This window comes from Montipora foliosa, chromosome 3 (assembly GCF_036669935.1).
Source record: "Montipora foliosa isolate CH-2021 chromosome 3, ASM3666993v2, whole genome shotgun sequence".
Classification (NCBI taxonomy): domain Eukaryota; kingdom Metazoa; phylum Cnidaria; class Anthozoa; order Scleractinia; family Acroporidae; genus Montipora; species Montipora foliosa.
In genome coordinates, this window is record NC_090871.1 from 27,858,290 (window position 1) to 27,878,289 (window position 20,000).

General features: G+C 42.8%; 2 protein-coding genes and 1 long non-coding RNA gene across 3 annotated transcripts; all 3 read left to right on the forward strand.

Moving 5' to 3' along the window:
- The first annotated feature begins 1,444 nt into the window (after positions 1–1,444).
- On the forward strand, positions 1,445–4,684 carry LOC137995511 (uncharacterized). The gene has a single exon (XM_068841046.1). The coding sequence runs from the start codon at positions 1,445–1,447 to the stop codon at positions 4,682–4,684; it is 3,240 nt and encodes a 1,079-aa protein (XP_068697147.1).
- A 153-nt stretch (positions 4,685–4,837) lies between these two features.
- Positions 4,838–6,064, forward strand: LOC137995512 (uncharacterized). Its single transcript, XM_068841047.1, has one exon. The coding sequence runs from the start codon at positions 4,838–4,840 to the stop codon at positions 6,062–6,064; it is 1,227 nt and encodes a 408-aa protein (XP_068697148.1).
- Positions 6,065–7,858: 1,794 nt separating this feature from the next.
- On the forward strand, positions 7,859–10,079 carry LOC137994697 (uncharacterized). Its single transcript, XR_011122170.1, has 3 exons — positions 7,859–8,627; positions 9,712–9,787; positions 9,934–10,079. It is a non-coding gene; the product is annotated as an uncharacterized lncRNA (long non-coding RNA).
- Positions 10,080–20,000: the final 9,921 nt, after the last annotated feature.

Genomic DNA, 20,000 nt, shown 5'->3' on the forward strand with positions numbered 1-20,000 from the left:
GGTTGAGGATAACTCATCTCCAGGTTCTCTCGGTGTTCCAAGATGGCGGACATGTCAAATTCCCGACCATGGGGCAATGCCTACATGTCAAAATCCCTACCCAGGGGAGTCAATTTCCCGTAGGTAGCCCCAAACCCAGAGGAATATTTTTAAGTTTACTTTATGCTGTGTTTTTTCAATCAGTGCATCAGTGTCTTAGAAATATTGTGATTTATTTCCTTTCAGTCGAACCATTGTTTCTTTATTGTCATTGTCATTGCTGATCTTCAAATATTGACTTCGAATGCGTTCGGATTACCTCTTGATCACTTCAATTGTAGTAAGCATTAAATGGAACCTTTTTTAATTGTCTACGATTTGGTGCTTACATTAGTTCGAAAATAAGGAATATGGCTGAAGCTTCGAGCGAAGAGTCAACTCGTTCAACTCGCGACAGGCGACCTAATGTTACCCTCGACAACGATGGAATTAAGCATGAGAAGTCCCTTCACTGTCACAAAACAAGGAGTGCAGCAAAAGCACGCATCACCAGAAAAATCAAGGAACTGACGGAAAGCTTTACAAACCGTGAAAACGTTGCTGATGTTCGTAAATGGGCTAAGGAATTCGAAGAAATCGCCAAGAATTTCCGAGACGCCCACAACGCATACCACGCCACCCTCGAGGATGATTTCGAAATTCAAGACTCGCAGGAGTATTTCGAGTGCGAGAATCAACGGATCGTCAACTTTCAACGGACACTCGAAGAGTGGTTCTCAAGAGCGGAAAGTGAAATAAACCCGTATGACTCTGTCAGCAATACTGGGACCAGATCCCGTACACGCACATCGCGTTCCAAATCGTCGCATACGAATCTGCGCTCTTCGGAAGCCGGATCGTCAGCCGCCAGTCCTCGAACAATTGCAGCGGCGAAAAGAGCATCGTTAACCGCCGAGGCAGCCGCTCTGCGCCAGCAACAAAGTTTGCAGGAAGAAGAGTTGAGGCTAAAGCAGCAGCAAGAAGAGGCCAGATTGCGCCTCGAACAACGCAAACAACAACTCCAGCTCCAGACCGAAATTGCTAAGATGGAGGCTAAAGAGCGCATCTACGCTGTGGCCGAACAAGGAGACCATTACTTTCAACAGCCATTCCCTACGCAGAAACAGGACCTCTCACCGTTCTCGCCTCCTAGTCAGCCACGCCCATCAGCGCCCATCAGCGCTTCATGCGAAGCTGTTTATCAATGCAACCGGATGAAGGCTATCGAGAAGCGCGCAGACTTCTAAAGGAAAGATATGGCCAGAGCTACAAAATCGCCTCTGCCTACGTTACTAGAGTCACGAACGGACCACCGATTAAGCATGAAGACAGCCAAGCACTTCAGAAGTTTTCCATCCTTCTCACTAGCTGCAAGAACACCCTTAGAGAGGTGGGCTACCTCAACAAGATAGAGAATCCAGACAGCATGCAGAAAGTTATAGAAAGGCTTCCCTTTCCGCTGAGGCAAAGATGGCGCGACGTTGCTGATGATATCACAAACAACAAGCACAGAGAAATTACTTTTGAGGACATCGCAAGCTTCGTTGAGTCAAAGGCGAGAGCCTTAAACCACTCGGTATTCGGAACCATCAACACTGAACGCAGAAACCAAGGAAGGACTTCCAATGACCGCAGACCCCGACGCAGTGACAATTTTGCGACTCTGGGAGGCGAACCCGTCAGTGAGAACAATCAAAACAGGCGTGATATAACGAAGGCCACGCCTAAATGCCATTTATGCAAGGAGAACCACTGGTTGACCCGCTGTCGCCAATTCAAGAAGCAGTCGGTGGACCAGAGACTAACGTTCGTTCGCAAACAAGGACTCTGCGAGAACTGCTTTCAACCTGGCCATAAAGTCCAATCCTGTCCGAAGAACAGCTATTGCAAAATTCCCACTTGCCGTACGAAACATTCGACGTTTCTCCATCCAAAATCGCCAGATCGCAACGTTGCGAACCTCCCCTCCAACGAAGGTCCAATTAACGAAGACGACAGAAGAGCGACTGGGAACAACAATGACCGGGCGCACAATGCTTACGTCAATGGCGACAGTCAATGTGCTTCAACTGGGGCCGGCGTACCAACGATTGGCCTTCCTATCGTACCTGTTAAAGTCAGGGCCAGAAGTGCAGACCCCCCAGTTTTAACTTACGCCTTCTTGGATAGTGGATCGAACACGACATTCTGCAGTCAGCAACTCATGGAAATGTTAACTGTCGATGGCGAACAGACTACCCTCTCATTGACAACCTTGGAGAAGCACGATAGCGTGACGGAGTGCAAGGTCTTCAAGCTCGAAGTGTTCGACTTGAACGAACGGAACTTCGTTGAGCTCCCAACTGTCTTCTCGACCCCACAACTACCAGTTGGTAAAAACAGCATCCCGCAACAAGAGGACGTAAACAAGTATCCTTACCTCAAAGGCATTCAGCTGCCCAAGATTGACGCCCCCATTGGCCTGCTTATCGGAAATGATGTTCCGAAGGCTTTAGAACCTAAACGAGTAATAGCAAGTAACGACAAAGGCCCGTATGCAGTAAAAACAATATTCGGGTGGACACTCAATGGTCCTCTTGACCGAAAAGGAAATTCCCGTTGTACAGCGAACTTCATCAAGGCAGAGAAGGAACTCAGCCAACAGTTCACAAGGTTCTGCAATCAAGAGTTCAGCGATTCAGCGTACGACAAGGACGCAGCGCCGTCCAAAGAAGATTCGCACGCCATTAGCATCATGCAGCAGTCCGTCAAACTGAAGTCAGGTCATTACGAAGTAGCCTTACCTTGGAGGAACACTCCACCTAACCTGCTGAACAACCGACCATTAGCAGAACACCGTTTGAAGTTGTTACGGAGAAGGCTGCTTAAGGACGAAGAGCTTCATTCAAAGTATTCTGCGTTCGTCGACGACTTGCTAAAGAATGGCCATGCTCGCAAGGTGCCAGGAGACCGGCTAGACCGTCCTGTTGGCGCAGTGTGGTACCTACCTCACCATCCCGTCCTTAATGCGAACAAGCCGGGCAAAGTCCGTGTCGTTTTCGACTGCGCAGCAAAATACCGGAGTACATCACTTAACGACCAACTTCTTCAGGGACCTGACCTTACAAACAACCTGGTTGGCGTTCTGACACGCTTCCGACAGGAACCTGTTGCTCTTATGGCCGACGTAGAGTCAATGTTTCACCAAGTACGTGTCAGTCCTAACGATTGTGACGCTCTTCGGTTCCTTTGGTGGCCAAACAATGACTTGAACAGTGAACCAGAAGAATATCAGATGATGGTGCATCTCTTCGGTGCCACATCATTACCAAGCTGTGCTAACTTCGGTCTCCGGCGAACCGCAGAAGACAATTGCCAAGAATTTAGCAAGGAAGCGGTTGACAGCGTCAAGGACAACTTCTACGTCGACGACTGCCTCAAGTCAGTTCCATCCGAAACCGAAGCCATTGGTCTGGTGAACGAGCTCCGCACGCTACTCTCGAAGGGAGGGGTCCGCTTGACAAAATGGATCTCCAATTCCCGAAAGGTCATTGATTCTATTCCACTGTCCGAAAGAGCAGGCTCCGTGAAGGATCCTCTCCTCGATCAACTGCCAATTGAACGGGCCTTGGGAGTCAGATGGGATGTGGAGTCCGACACCTTTGGCTTCAAGATAAGTGTAAAGGACAGGCCTGCAACCAGACGAGGAATTCTATCTGTTGTCAGCTCCGTCCATGACCCGTTAGGATTTGCAGCTCCATTTATCCTGCCAGCGAAGGCGCTGCTTCAAGACCTATGTCGCAAAAATCTTGGATGGGATGAACCCCTATCGGACGAGGACCTCATACGCTGGAGAAATTGGCTCGAAGAGCTTCCCAGGCTCGAGGACCTTAGAGTCAACCGCTGTTTTAAGCCCATCAACTTCGGTGAAGTCGCCTCCAGTCAGCTACACCATTTCGCAGACGCTTCCCAGTTTGCATATGGTGCTGTAACCTATCTCCGCCTCACCAACAGTAAAGGCGACGTCCACTGCTCCTTCATCATTGGCAAGTCGCGGTTATCCCCACTAAAGCAATTGACGATCCTTCGCCTCGAGCTCTCAGCAGCCGTAGTGGCAACGCGATTGAACAGAATGGTCTCGAAGGAAATCGGTATACCAGTCGATCAATCTATCTTCTGGACAGATAGTACCTGTGTTTTGGGCTACATCGCCAATAAAGATAAGCGGTTTCACACTTTCGTGGCAAATCGTGTCGCTGCCATACACGAAGTCACTTCACCTCCTCAATGGAAACACGTCGGCACTAAACAGAACTCTGCCGACGATGCCTCGCGTGGCCTCACAGCTGAAGCCTTGCTGAAGAACAAACGTTGGATACGAGGACCTGAATTCCTTTGGAAATCAGAAGATGCATGGCCAAGCCAACAGTGTGCGGTATCAATGGTTGCAGAGAACGACCCAGAGGTCAAGAGAGAATCACAAGTGCTTTCAACCAAGGCTGAAGCAGGGTCGACCCTTGGTCAATTCTTCGGACGCTTTTCCCAATGGCACCGCTTAAAGAAGTTTGTGGCATGGATACTGCGTTACCGAGCTAACCTAAGAAGAGCTGTTGAACGCAGCAAGTCAGGACCCCTGCAAGGCAGCAAGATTAGAGCCAATCACCGTAGAAGAAATGAACAAGGCTGAAAGAGAAATCCTGATACATGTTCAGAAGGAGAGTTTCATGGAAGAGATTGCCACTCTAAAGGTTGCAAGCGTGATAGTTGACAGGGCAGGCACCACCAAAGCCAAGAAACCTCGAGTCAAGAAATGTAGTAGAATCTTCAAGCTCGACCCTGGATGGTCGGTCTACTACGTGTAGGCGGACGTCTCGAGAAGGCACCCGTTAAGCTGGATGCAAAGCACCCAATAATTCTGCCGGCCTCACACCATGTTGTCCGTTTGATCATCAGGTTCTACCATAACGCTTCTGGACATTCTGGCACTGAACACGTACTCTCCATGATCAGAGAAAGATTCTGGATCGTGAAGGGAAGAGCTGTAGTGAAAAGGACCCTTAGAGACTGTTTCAGCTGCAGAAAGCGACAAGCACCAGTTGAAGAGCAGAAGATGGCAAACCTGCCGCAAGACAGGGTCACTCCAAACAAGCCCTCATTTACCTATGTTGGCGTTGACTGTTTTGGGCCCTTTTGGGTTCGACGCGGAAGGAGCCAAGCCAAGAGATATGGTGTGATTTTCACTTGTTTGACCGTACGTGCGATCCACATCGAGGTAGTTCACAGCTTGGACACAGATTCCTTTGTGAACTGCATGCGTCGTTTTATCGCTAGAAGGGGGCAGCCTGAACAGATCAGATCCGATAATGGCGGCAACTTTGTCCGGGGCGAAAAGGAGCTGCGAAATGCTATTGATCGGTGGAATCAGGAAGTCATCGCGGAGTCCCTCTTGCAGAGAAATGTGCAGTGGATCCTCAATCCCCCAGCAGGTTCTCACCATGGTGGCGTGTGGGAGCGCTGCATCCGCACCATTCGAAAGGTGATGAGTGCCCTCTTAAAGGAGCAGGTCTTCAACGACGAAGGGCTTGCCACTCTCATGTGCGAGGTGGAATCAATAGTCAATGGCAGGCCCCTGAAGAAGGTGTCCGACGATCCAAGAGACCTCGAGGCCCTTACACCAAATCACCTTCTTCTGCTACGGTCTGGTACTACACTGCCGCCTGGCATTTTCAGAAAGGAAGACGTCTATACCCGTCGGAGATGGCGACAAGTTCAGTATTTATTAGACGTTTTCTGGCGCAGGTGGCTCAAAGAGTATCTCCCTAGTTTGCAAGAAAGACAGAAGTGGACAAGATCAACAGTTAACTTCGAGGTTGGAGACGTCGTCCTTGTGGTAGACGAGAACTCTCCAAGGAATTCGTGGCCCCTCGGTCGTATCCAGGAGGTGAAACCGAACAAGGGGGATGGATTAGTAAGGAGAGTAGCATTGAAGACCAAAACGTCAGTCCTGGAACGCCCCATCAATAAGATCGTTCTGCTGGAGGCGCCTCGACTACACGAGCGTAGCTAAGCACTGTGGATCTTGACGATGTCCCTCGCGGAAAAGTTGGTCTCCGACGTCAAAGGGAACACTTTCCTCCTGATATACCTGATTATCTTCTGATTTTGAACGAATTGACATTGATTGATTGGAATTTTTTTTTTGATCTTTTGTCGCATTTAGGGGCCGGTATGTTAGATTCAAACTTCTCTATCTGTTTATTTGTTTTTTCCGCACGTGATTGTTACTCTATCTTATTTACGCGCGTGTGACATCGCGTTACATCATGACGCCTTGATGTATGTGGATCAAGTTTTTCAAATGCCACGTGCTTTTACTCCCTAGTGTTCTGTTTCAGTTTTCTGCTGTTTAATTAACCTTTCTTCGTGTATTTCTTCTCTTCTCCGGATCAGAGGAATATTTGTAAGTTTACTTTATGCTGTGTTTTTTCAATCAGTGCATCAGTGTCTTAGAAATATTGTGATTTATTTCCTTTCAGTCGAACCATTGTTCCATTGTTTCTTTATTGTCATTGTCATTGCTGATCTTCAAATATTGACTTCGAATGCGTTCGGATTACCTCTTGATCACTTCAATTGTAGTAAGCATTAAATGGAACCTTTTTTAATTGTCTACGATTTGGTGCTTACAGATACAATTTAATTCAGACAATATATATATATAGAACTTATATTACTTTTAATTTAAATTCAAAACGTTATCGCAAGTCACGATAATGTACAGCTGTCGTGGGAAGTTAACGTTTGAACGTTTGGGACTCCTTAATCGAGTGGGTGACCCAAAGGAAAAAATTCATGGGTAACCTACAAAAGAATTACAATAAAAACGGTTAAATGATAACTGGTTGCTAATGACTGCAGGTAGCGGAGCAGAGATTTATACGTAAAACAAAAGAAACAAAAGACAGAAAACAAACAATTCCAAATAAAGACTAATCCTAAGTGGTCAAAAATGCAATGCTTTCCGATACCTGCAGAAAGACCCAGAATTCTTCATGTTTTTCTTAAAAAAATATTATTGATTGGTAAGGAGGCAAGATTGTTGTTATTAGTGTGTTATCCTGGGCTCAAGACATTTTCACGTGACATGGTTATGAGTCAACAATTGCAAGATCTATTTGTGCTATGCCGTAAATTGGAACTTTATCCCACTGTTTTCTTGGATAATCCCATGGGAATGTGAATTTCTTTTGGTCTTTTAAATTTTTCTCTACATTTAATTCCTTACCAAATGCCTCCTCTTGCTCAATAATATTCTCAGGTTATTGACTGTTCCCAAGTGAAGGATAAAATTAATAACTTTTTTCAAGAAGCCATAAATGAAGCTTTTTGGTTGCTCCTGGTTTCGACCCCATATCATAACTAAATGAAGTACAATAAAAAATATATCATTGTCTCGGGGGTGTACAGTAGTCATGAGAAGGACTGTTTTGGGTGATAATTGATTGATATTTCTATAATCTGAGTGGAAGTCATTCTTTTCAGGTACATGTATTCACCCAGACAATTGTACTTCTCTGAAGTTATGAAAGCTTTCTGGTGCTCTTCTGATTTGTCTATGTCAGCCAGACATTTAACAAATCGAAAGTGGTTCAGCATTGTCTGTACTCTTATCGAGAATGATATTCGTCATTACAGTGGTCAAAATGTTGTGGACTCACGAGGCGGGGCGCCGCCAGCCTTCCTATTTCATTGCGTGCATGAAAACAAGAGACCCAATTGTTACCGGAAGACTGTGCAGAATTGAGTTCAAATAAATATAAATAGCCAGACAATCGACTTACGATACTTTCTCTGTCTTTGTTAAACAGACAACGCCGAACCACTTTCAATTTGTTTTTACCACAATATTCAACGCTAAAGAAAGTTTTTATTTCAGAGCATGACCAAAATCATGACACGAAGAAAGAACAAGCGTTGTCTATACATGTAGCTTTCTCGCAATATGATTAGTTTATTTCCCAAAATGGGCATTCCTGATTGGCTATTACATTGCGTGACAAATTGACGCAAGCAAGATGCGTACAGCATTGTCTAGACTCTTTACAATAGCAAATTAGCCAATCAGATTGCAAGGTTACAAGCAACTGTGGCAAAAAAACAAATCCCCATTTTATTATCGTTGCCCTTACGTGTACAATCTCTTGTTGACATTGCAATCATTTAGCCATCATTGTGTCATGTGTGAGGTGCATGGTTTGCATATGAATGAGTTTCATTTCATAAGCCTTTGCATAATTTTAGCTGATGAGGTTGAATTAGACTAATACTCTAGAACTAAGATTTGGACCAGCTTTTTGTACTGTAAGTAAACTATGTTGATTTTTAAGCAACAACTTTACCATGCACCAAGGGCAATCAATTTTGAGGGTATTGTCTGTAAAATTATTGATTTCAATCTTCTGCAACATGCTAGTTAAGACTCACCTGAGTGGAAGCCAGTTACAGTGTAGAGCTTATTGTATCCAAAACTCTTGATTGATTTGTAATCTCATTGAAGCCTACAGATTCCAGTAATTTGAAACTTAGCAAGACCAGAGGACTTCAAATTATTATTACTATTGACAGAACAGGTATTTGAATTTAAAAACAGTCATAATTAGGCACTTTTGTCTTACTTAACCCATTGATTCGATTTCACTCTAACACCAGAGTCAACGGTGAGTCAATTGGTTAGTGACATGTATTGTAAGTAATGCATTTATTTTGCGATTTTACCTTTTGAAGTAGTTGATATAGAGACTAACCCATAATTTCACCCCTGAACCGGCCTAAACCGGCCATACTTAGTATTTTACTCTGTCTAACACCAGATGATTATTTTTACTCGTCAATGGGGAACCACCAGCACTCAATGGGTTAAAATATTTAAATCTCTATCAATGCTTCATAAAACAGGAATACTATTATTAAACCGATTGACAAGTAAAAATTTAATCGTCTGCTGTAAGTTAGACAGAGTAAAATCTATTACATATAAGTCTCGCTCGTAAGAGTCAATGGTTTAATAATGACACTAGAGACTCCCTAAAAATGCTCTTAAAAATTAGACTAAGTGTATTCTCCCATCATTAATTTTTCAATTAGTCTTAGAGACCTTTTCTCTCACTTTAGGCACTATTTGATTTTTTTGTTTTCAAAGTGAAACCTCTATCCCCCATCGTTGCAAAAAAGGAATGACCGATACCTTTTGTTTGTTAGAACTAACATTTACAATAGACATTTAAAGACACACTCTGTTCCACCCAGTCTGAATGAAATTTGACAGACACTTTCATTGAAATGATGGAAGCATTAGAAAGGGAAACTGATCATTAGACAGTTGTATCACTGCCATGACAGTCATTGACAGTAACAATGCAATAAACAAGAGCAATGAAATTATTTTATTAAATATTTTATAATTTGTTTATTTGTGAAAACTAGAATTCTAAAATAATAAAGTCACAAAGAAATTAGGACAATCATGTTTTGTTGAAAAGCAGCCGAAATATCCCCTCAAATCATTTACAGTATTTTTTTTTTGCGAATTATGCCCAAAATTTCTAAAAGTCGTCTTGACCTCTTCAAATGGATTTTTTTTTTCTCAAGGCATATAGTGGATCTATGACTGGTAAGTTTTGTTCCTTCTGATAATATATTTTGATTTGCTTTCAGAAAACGATGCTCCTACTCCGCACAAACCACACGATCATACTTACATCTCAGTCGACAGAGAGGAAACAGATGACAAGTATGAATCTAGTCATTGCTACAGTTCCATAGTCTCACTGCACTAAACAATTAAAAATGAAACGCTGTCAGCAATACTGCAGTTCCGGCATTTCTGCCACAAACACATTTTTTTCATACTAATTATTGTGATGATATTCTAAACAGTGAACAAAAGGCCCAAGACTTTGACACAGAAGCACAAAAGGATCAAGTTCCAAACCTGACGAAAAGAGTGATGGATATAATGTTAATGAAGAAAACAAATCTGGAGAGAAATGTCGAGCACTATAAGAATGAGGGTGTTAAGCTTACTGGTAAATGTATTTACCTAATTCGATTATTTAAAGTAAATTAAGAAATGGAGATGTTGGGGTTCATTCTTTTTACTTGAATTAAACGTTTTCAAACCAGTTCAATTTTGACTTTTCCATTGTTCCAGATTAGGGTTATAAAACTAGACAAAGAAAAATTTTAAACCAAGAAAAAAGTTGAGGCACATGTTCACAGATCTATATAACATGAGCACAAGATCTCTTTTGTTATTTGCTGTAACAATGGTTTATTGACGGAATGAAAAAATGGCCACCAATTTACTGTATTCTTGTTTTGTCTTTGTTTTAATTGGCCTTACTAGCCAAGTACGTGCATGTAAAATTGAAAGAAGCTGCCTGTAAAATGAGGCTACTAGTCGCACTAATTTGCACAAAGACAAAAGAATAATTTCCTGGTGGCCATTTTTGCATTTGGTCTGCTTCAGTGGTGACTCCTAAAATGAATGTACAGTATACAAACTAGGTACATACAGTCATTTGCATAGTGGTAATTCTGAATTTTAAGCACAAAATACTAATATTTATCAGAGTATACAAGTCTTGTGACCTAAATATGGGGTTTCTATTGGCTGCAATACCTCCTTTGTACCTCCTTTTGAATTGTTAATTAATTTTCTGAAATGCATTGTAGGTGTTTTTGTGACTTTCACTGGCTCAGATTATTAATTCTACACAGTAATGATACCCGTGTGGTATTAAATATTGGCATTAAATGATGAATATTGTCTGAAGTAGCAATGGTCTTTTTCTTAATTTTGTTTCAGATATTTGGGATGGAGTTTACAATACTTGTTCAAAATGCTACGAAACAACAGCAAGGTTAATATCATATTGTCATCCCGTTGAGAAAATTAACCAGGTGAGGAAATGAGATTTTGGGTAGTGTTACTGGTAGACTGCAAGGCAGCTGTATTTTTGCTTTGGTCCAATGCGTCTTTTCAAGCGAAAGTTCTGGAGCGAGGGTGAAAAAAAGAGTGAGACTGGAACCCATAGGGCGTGTGAGGCATGCTTAGCGCACGAGAATTCGAAAACCGACTGTTTTGCAGTCTAAATTACTGGAGAATAACATTCTCCTCCTCCTGTGAGTAGATGACATTTTATTTTGCACTTCTTAGAGCGAGTTTCAATAGAGTGTCGTAAAACCAAAACTAAAGTAATTACTTCGGCCAATCAAAAAGGACAGAGACAATCTAGTAAACCAATCAAGACTCGAAGTAATTACATGTAGCCGACACAAAGTCACTGCACAGTAATCCTAATTCCCAAATGTTTGGTTAAGGTAGAGGCATCCTAGTGGTGCCAGCATGTGCCACTCAGGCTTGGTATATTCGAGTACTACAAATGATGGGTCTGCGGCCTTTGGTCTGGACTCCAGGCAGCCAGCTGCTGGTCCGCCCGTCTGCCAATAGCACGCACAGAGTGCAAAATCAGCTCAAGCTGGTTGTATGGCTCATTATCTGGTTACTCTATAAAAAGTGATGATTTTCTGATTACGTTACCCTGGTGTCTTTCTACTCAGACACAGTACAGTGTTTATCTTTTTTTTAAATGGGCTCAATTCTGTCAGAGTCAGAGGGTGTTCCCTAGCACTTGTTTTTAGAGTTCTTATATAGCGAAGATATCGTTGACGTCACCTATTGCCATTAATGTGCCAGCCAGAACCTCACTGGCTGTCGAAACAAAAGATCTTTTGTTCCTGCGGTTGGCACATTTTTGAATAACAAGACCAATGTTTGTAAACAGAAAGCTTCCCTACACTGATCACCGCTGATCAGCTTTGTCTCGTGTGATTAGTGCTGAGAATACCTTAGTTGGCCAACATCTATCCAGTTGTTCATCGTTTTTTGAAGGGTGCCTTTGGGAGTAAGCCACCCTTAAATAGGTATTATGGTATTTGGGATGTGCAGCAAAGGCTGCAATGTGGCAGACTCGGCACTGGCCTTGAAGGAACTCGCGTTAATACTAGCCTTGTTATTAGCGTTACAACAATACTTTACTACGACCTAATATAAGCGATAGTTACCAGGAAAAGTCTCAAGGTGAGTGTGTGTTTGTTTCTTGGTAGTCATATCAACAATGCTAACACTGTTAAGAGCGTTTCTAACTTTGTTCATGGATTGTTTAGAAGTATTTGGTAGTCTAGTCGTAAGTTGTAGAATAAAATGGATATATTAAGACATTGTAATCTTGGCGTTTGGTTGGTGTTTTGGGCTCCTCATAGTGTCCTCACACGCTTTGAAAACTTCATATCAGTACCGGAGGTTACAGTTTATGAGATAGAATTGGAAACGTAAACCAGACTTATCTGTAAGTTGAAGTTTGACTTGAATTCTATCTCATAAAGACTAGTAACCGAAGGCATCTGACATGCTCACCTCTCCCTCCCTGTGCTTGTTTCGAGCTCTCAGGCCTTGGTTACTATTCCTCTTTATGGAATTGCTTTCTCTTTTTAAATGTTCCTCCACTATGAGGAGGAGGATTTGAAACAGGGATTGTGACGTCACTCACGGCAGACTAAAGTATACTTTAGCAAGCTGAAATAAACCAATGAAAAGTATGAAATTGTGCAGCACTTACAAATAAGCTTTATGGAACTTTCCTTTCATCTGTTACAATTTTGAAAACTCAAATGTCAAGATTTGGTGATTTCTAGCTAGCTTCGATTGATGGTGTATTTGAGGTTTAATAAAAGCCATTCAACTCTAGTTGTCAACACTCACGTGATTGGTCCGACTGTTTTGTTGCCTTTGTTTTTTTTTTTTTTTTGCAATTCCCTTCAAAGTGATCATAATAGTAATACAGTTTATATTCATGGGCATAAATATGTCTCAGAGCTCATTTTAACCCTCGCCTAACCGCTTGGGCTAAAATGAGTCCTCGCCGGGCCCATACGATTGCTAATTGCTTAAAATTTATGCTCAGTCAGACATGCGTCTGCGGGAAAAAAATTACAGACAAATCTGGGCAAATTCTAGTGCAGGTTATACCCTCAAATTCTTGTCAGTAAAATCCTTTGGTTAGCAACTTAACTTTACCATTCACATTTTTTCAAGTTATTTTAACGCAGAAACACTGTTATTTCGGACACTTTTGCCTACCCGTCAAGATGTCTTCTAAAACCGTGATAAGGCCTGAAGCGAATGAAGCAAGCAGCTCTCTAACCTGCCCAGCGTTAGAAGAGTGTAAACATAGTTAGATCTAGGCAGCCACGAGTTTAAAAGCGCCGATAACACCAGTATTAGTACTTGTTTGTTTTTACTACATGTATTACATCCCGACTTTGCTTCTCACCTTCACAACTGGTGTTAAAAACCTTTCCGTTGGAATGTCATAAAATGGCTTATTTCTTCATTGACAACAGGGTTTTCTCCAAATTGAGTCATTTTCGATGAGAGCCCGGGCGTTAGCCCTTGACACGAAGTACTGCTGTACGCTGTCCTTTTGACGCCGCCGGAGTAACTCCAGTCGGATATCGATGATGTTGTTCTAAAATGCGATACTTATCTCCCTAAGCAGATGGTAGGAAACCCGTTGAAAATTTTCTTGGTTATTTCTTCAAGAGAAGCAGCCGAAAAGACTTGTTGTAACTCGGTAAAAAGCTTGAAACAATTAACAATCTTTCGCGTGCACTTATTACACATAGAGCGTTGGTGATAAGACCAACAACAGGCTGTAGTGCCTAAATTAATTTTGACTAACTATGACTGGTTTTCCATTCAAAGTACCCGAAAACTCTTTGTTTGTAGTCTCACAGAACAGCAGCACCGTAGAAGCACAACTGCCATTACGGCATTTTGTGAGTAGACTTTCACAACAAACTATTCAAACCTTGCTCATATCATCGGCGGAAAAGTTTATTTACAAAATTCCGGCCGAATAGCAGTTGACACATTTGACAGTTGGGTGACCGGAAGTGATTTCCATTGGCTAGTTGTAGACACGTAACGTGCTGCTCTCGTCTGAATTCCCTAACACCACCTAACCCGTGCGAAACAACAATAGAAAAACAATGACACAGTATTTGCTATCGTGTGCGAACTGGAGGCCGCACGTCTATTGAGACACGCCAAAGCAACAATTACAATCAAAGTCATAGGTGCATGAGGCAAAAAACAACTAACAAAAAAAACAGAACCTGGGGAAGAACCAACGAGCATCCATAGGATGAAAAATCTTCACCACGCTCGTTGCGGCACTACTGAGGAAAAACCCCGGCCCTATAAATAGAACTCCCCCGACCTGCCGGGCACGGTGTTAAAGAAAAACAATACAAATAATTTAGATCCCTAAAGATCGTGTGACCAATAGACGACAATTAAAATCGTCTTTAACGTAGCCATCCTTGGCGTTTTCGCTCGGCCAACGACCATGACGCTTGAAGAGTCTATCAGGAATTCCGGCACAAGGTGCTGAGGTGGCTCCTCCAGCTCGTAGGCTATGAAGACTGAGCCTCTAAACGTCTGTTAAACCTTTAAAAGCGTCCTTTACAAGTTCGCGAGCTCTCGTATAACTAATCCCTTGGCTCCGGACCATCTCTTTCGAACGAGGAGTAGCAAGGGCTCTGAAGAGAGGTAAATCTTCGGAGAGGTCGATCTGCGCAGCTGAGATGTACTCTTCCAAGGCCTTGACAGGACAAGTCGGTAGGTCTGACCTCGCGATATCGATCCACGCCCCGTCACGGAATTGATCAGTTTTCGGCGATTCTAGAAAAATGGAAGCATAGGAGGGGAAAAACTTAACATCACAGGCCTAAATATGGCTTAACTCGCTAAAACGGAAAAAACCCGCGTAACTTATAAGACATAAGGCAAATCGGAAATAGAAGGAGACTCATCTGTAATCTTGGATTCCACGAGGACTTTAACATCTCCGGAGTCACAGGATCTTTTTCAACCTTGGGCCTTCCCAGAAGCCTCTGAGTCGCACTGACCATCAGGGAAACCAGAGGATGATCGGAGATTTTAGACAAGCCAGCCATCTGCTGCGCCCAGTCAATGCTATAAACGGTGTTAATTACTGGAGAAGGAGAATTAGCATCCTGAAGCAAGCACTGTAAATAAATTGCGACCTGAAAGGCATTAGCAGAAAAGAGGCAAACATAGTTGGAAGAAGCCCAACGTTTCCATCTTCTAAAACCTCCCAGGTACGTACAGTACCGTCCGCTTTAGATCCGAGAACTATGCTCTTCACCAGGGAAGCGGTGGGTTGGAGATGCTCGGGGGATGAGGGAAAGAATTCCGACCACATTTCTGACTGGAACACATCTGCAAAGAGACAAGAACTAACCGACAAGAAAAGAAAGATAAATAAGATAGGCCATCCGTCTATATTATTTAATGAATTGAGATTAGAAACTGATAAACAGCAATAAAAGTAAATAGTAAATCCAACACAGGATTTTACAAATAAATCCACACTCATGGGCACAGATAGCCCAAAGACCGACAAAGGGCACAGGAGGTCCCTGAATCACAAATTCAAAACATGTTATACGAACACAAACCAATCGACACTTCAAATTCGCTCGCAACTCCATAAATGCTGGGCACAGATAGTCCCGAGTCCGTTGAGGGCACAGATTGTCCCTTAATCCCAAATTTAAAAAACATGTTAAATAAACACAAACTATTTTACACCTTAAATTAACTCGCAACTCCATGAAAGCTGGGCACAGATGGTCCCATGCTCAAGGGCACAGATGGTCCCATATTCCTGGGCAAAGATCTTCCCGTGCTCGAGGGCACAGATGGTCCCATATTCCTGGGCACAGATAGTCCCAAAAATCTCTTGGCACAAAAAAGGCCAATACATATTTTCCATATTCTACCAAAATGACAGATCAATTGCGAAACATAAGCACTCATTCAGAAAATATATGAATATGTAAAACCATTAGCAGCGAAAAGTTTAATAAATAAACTCCATAAAGACTCAGCACACGCGACTGGACGCAAATCAGCTACTTCTCAATAACGCTACCATCGAGAACTAAAAGAAAGAAAACAGACAAATTAGCATAAAAAAGCAAGAGTAAGTGCCTCCAGCGAGAACACCAAAATGACTAATCTACATATAACACCTTCTTAAATACTCTTACCGAATCCCAAGTTAGTTCATAACGACGAGAGCATATTTTTCCGCTAATTATTCAAAACGCGGAAAAATTCATCTCTCGTCTGAATTCCCTAACACCACCTAACCCGTGCGAAACAACAATAGAAAAACATGAGGCAGTATTTGCTATCGTGTGCTAACTGGAGGCCGCACGGCCCCTAGAGAACAAAGAAAGAAAAAAATACAGCACGCAAAAGAAAAAAAGAAAAAAGAAAAATACCTAACAATCGAAGTGGACTCTCAAAGCAATCATCCTGAAGTTCAAGTTTTCGTTTCCAAACACGCTATTACAACTGCCGGAAATGTAGGCTTCTTTGAATGAGGGAAGTTCCATCCAATCGACAATGAAAGATGCAAAACGTTCTCCATCTGGACAAATCATCGGCCCACAAGGGGGCGGAATGCCACAAAGGAACAATAAGAGAACCTGAAGCTTTACAATTACTCATATGATGTAAGACACGCAGAATAAGACAGATAGGCGGACAGGCATAATTCTTCATAACAAAAGCATCTATGCCTTCAGAACCTGCATTCCAAAATCTTGAATTGAAAGGAGGGAGTTTGGCATTCACATGATTTGCGAAACGATCTACAGAATGAGGACCCCAAACTGAGTCAATGTGGTGAAACGAAAGTGGAGAAAGGCCCCAGTCGTCAAAAATACGTGACTGAAAAAATCAGCCTGATCATTCTGGGATCTTGGGATCCATTCCATTTCGATCGAAATGCCATGACTACAGCAGATACTAAATATAGACAAAGCTTCGGACTGCAAATGTTCTTTACTACTTCCGGACGAAATAATCTGAAGTACATTTTAATGCAATGTAAGGAGAAATGTAGACTCGGAAAAATATCCGAGTCCCAGATGGGATTTGAACCCACGACCCTCCGTGATCTAGTCGGATGCTCTAACCACTGAGCTACTGAGCTACTGTTATGCTCAGCTACTACTATGCTCACCATAGAGTCTCCAGTGGCTCAGTGGTTAGAGCATCCGACTAGATCACGGAGGGTCGTGGGTTCAAATCTCATCTGGGACTCGGATATTTTTCCGAGTCTACATTTCTCCTTACATTGAATATCATTGTTGTTGTTTCATCTTTAACACAATCACTTTGGAGGTTGGTTGGCTGCATCTTGATATGCATTAATGTGACAGCGCGATGCTGTTAGTGAGTTTCAAATATGCTAGTCAATACTTGGCTGTGTAGCCGCGCGATGCGGTTCCAGTCCAGACCCACAAATTGACCCTTGCTCACCATAGAGTCTCCAGTAGCTCAGTGGTTAGAGCATCCGACTAGATCACGGAGGGTCGTGGGTTCAAATCCCATCTGGGACTCGGATATTTTTCCGAGTCTACATTTCTCCTTACATTAAATATCATTGTTACATTTTAATTGTCCGTAAACCATTTAACGGTTAAACCTGAAAGCTGGTTTACCAAAGAAAGCATAACAAATTTAGCTGCCAAAATCTCTCTAAAAGTAGAGCTTAGCCTGGTCCGCATTTCCTCGTGGGACCAAACACCTGACACTAAATCCAAGCCACACTGCACGAAATAACCACCAAAACCAGAGTCACTGACATAGGAGTAAACAACACCATCTGCGCTTGATTTAGGAGACATAACCTTACCATTAATAGAGTCAATATTGTTCAACCAAAAGGAAAGTTCACAACGAACCTCAGGGGAGACGTGCAAGGGCTGATCCCAAAAGGATCTGCATTCAATCGCTGCATAGCAGTTTCACTGCACCGGTGGCTCAGTTGGTTGAGCACCGGGCTGTCACGCGGGAGGTCGTGAGTTCAACTCCGGCCGGACCAATACTCAGGGTCTTTAAATAACTGAGGAGAAAGTGCTGCCTTTGTAATTACATCTGCAAACGGTTAGACTTTCTAATCTTCTCGGATAAGGACGATAGGCCGGAGGTCCCGTCTCACAACCCTTCAATGTTCATAATCCTGTGGGACGTAAAAGAACCCGCACACTTGTCGTAAAGAGTAGGGCATGTAGTTCCTGGTGTTGTGGTCTGGTCTTTCTGGTCTGGATAGGGTAGGGTGGAGCACCTCGCATAGGACCTCGAGTCCTGTTCGTGTTCCTTCCCTCTGGGCATGTTTGCCCAGTAGAAGAGACAAACCAGATGTCTCGTAAAACAATCTTGTAAACAACCTGGTAATATTGCCTACTGCACAAGCTATAGAAATAATTTGCCCTGTAACTAAAGCAAGATCTCTGGCTAGAATATGGTTATTTTGGAGACAAGAAACGAGGGAAGATTTGAGCTTATGGATGCGAAACTCAGGAATTTGATTTAAACCTTCGCCAAAATCTAAAAATAGATACCAGGAAAACTAAGCTCTGAGTAGGTTCCCAAATTAAGTCAAACTGAAGTCAAATAAAAAGGCAAAACCTTAAATTTGTAAAATTTCATACCTCCATCAGAAGGAGGCCACTTAAAAGACAAAAATTTCCTGTGCTCCTCACAGATATCGATGAGGCGATAGGCTGACTTGAGATCAAACGAAAAAACAGACATCCCCGGAAGAAACATTTGAAGAACTGTTCTCAAGTCCTCGTACTTGGCAGACTTCTTAACGATAAATTTGTTAAGATGAGATAAGTCCAAAATAAGTCTTAGTTTGCCTGACGACTGGACAGCGACGTGTAATGGGTTGCAAAACTGAGGGTAAACCGGCGTCTCTCTTATACAACCACGGGTTAACAACTCTGAAATCGCTCCCTGAACAAAACTTCTCTGATGCAAAGCAGAAGATTGATCCTTAATCGAATATGGTAAGGGCGATTCCCGAAAAAGAATATTGTAACCATCCTGAATAATGTCAAGAGCAAACTCCGAAGCTCTAACTACATCACGCCAAAACAGGAAATTTGCGCGCAACTTTCCTTGAATACAAGAAGGATCTTCGATGCCCTGTTCGGACTGGTTAAATTCACACTGATCAAAAACCAAAAAGTCATGATTTTGATCCTGACGAGAAGAGTTTATCTTTGGAGGGGCAAGAACTGGCCCAGTGACCTCTTTTTCCACATCGAAAATTCAAATCGGAGCCTCTCAAAATGTTTCCGGAGTATCGACCTTGGGGACGAAAATAACTACCAGCAGGAGGAAAAGAACCGGACGCACCACCAAATCTGGAAGCGCTATTCGGCGAAGGCACGGAAAAGGAAAATTTGGTGCCAGATTTCTTCTTTTTCTCTTGAAGAGTTTTAAGCCTGGCTGCGGCTATTTTCTCGGCATTTTTAATTTTTGAGGCGTCCGCTTCATCGTCGGCCAAATCATCACATACGTATTCTTGAACCGTGGCCCAACCAAATTCGGCTTTATCCGCTAATTCAACTATCTTCTGTCTGTTATTAAGCAAGGAAATACCTTCATTTAGGTCCTCCTTCGCCTTGCCAACGTTCCCACTCTCCAAAGCTTTCACCACGGCAGAACTCCTCTTGATCACTTTGCGGTTGAAGTTGAACTGTTGCTCATTCCCTTTCTTCTTGAAGACGTAGGCTTCTGGTTGCGCCTCCGAAGCTATCTGAGACGCCAAATCCGTCTGCGCTTTAAGCAAATTGCTTTGTAAGCCCTGAATCTGCGTGTTTACTGCGAATAAGATAACATTCTTCTGGGCCTCCAAAATGGCATGCAAGTCGGAAGGAATAGATGGAGATGATGAAGAATCCTCGTCGCCCATGAGTCGCGAAAAAAACAGAAAGTAAATTTCAAGTAAATTTCAAGCAAGAGTAAGTGCCTCCAGCGAGAACACCAA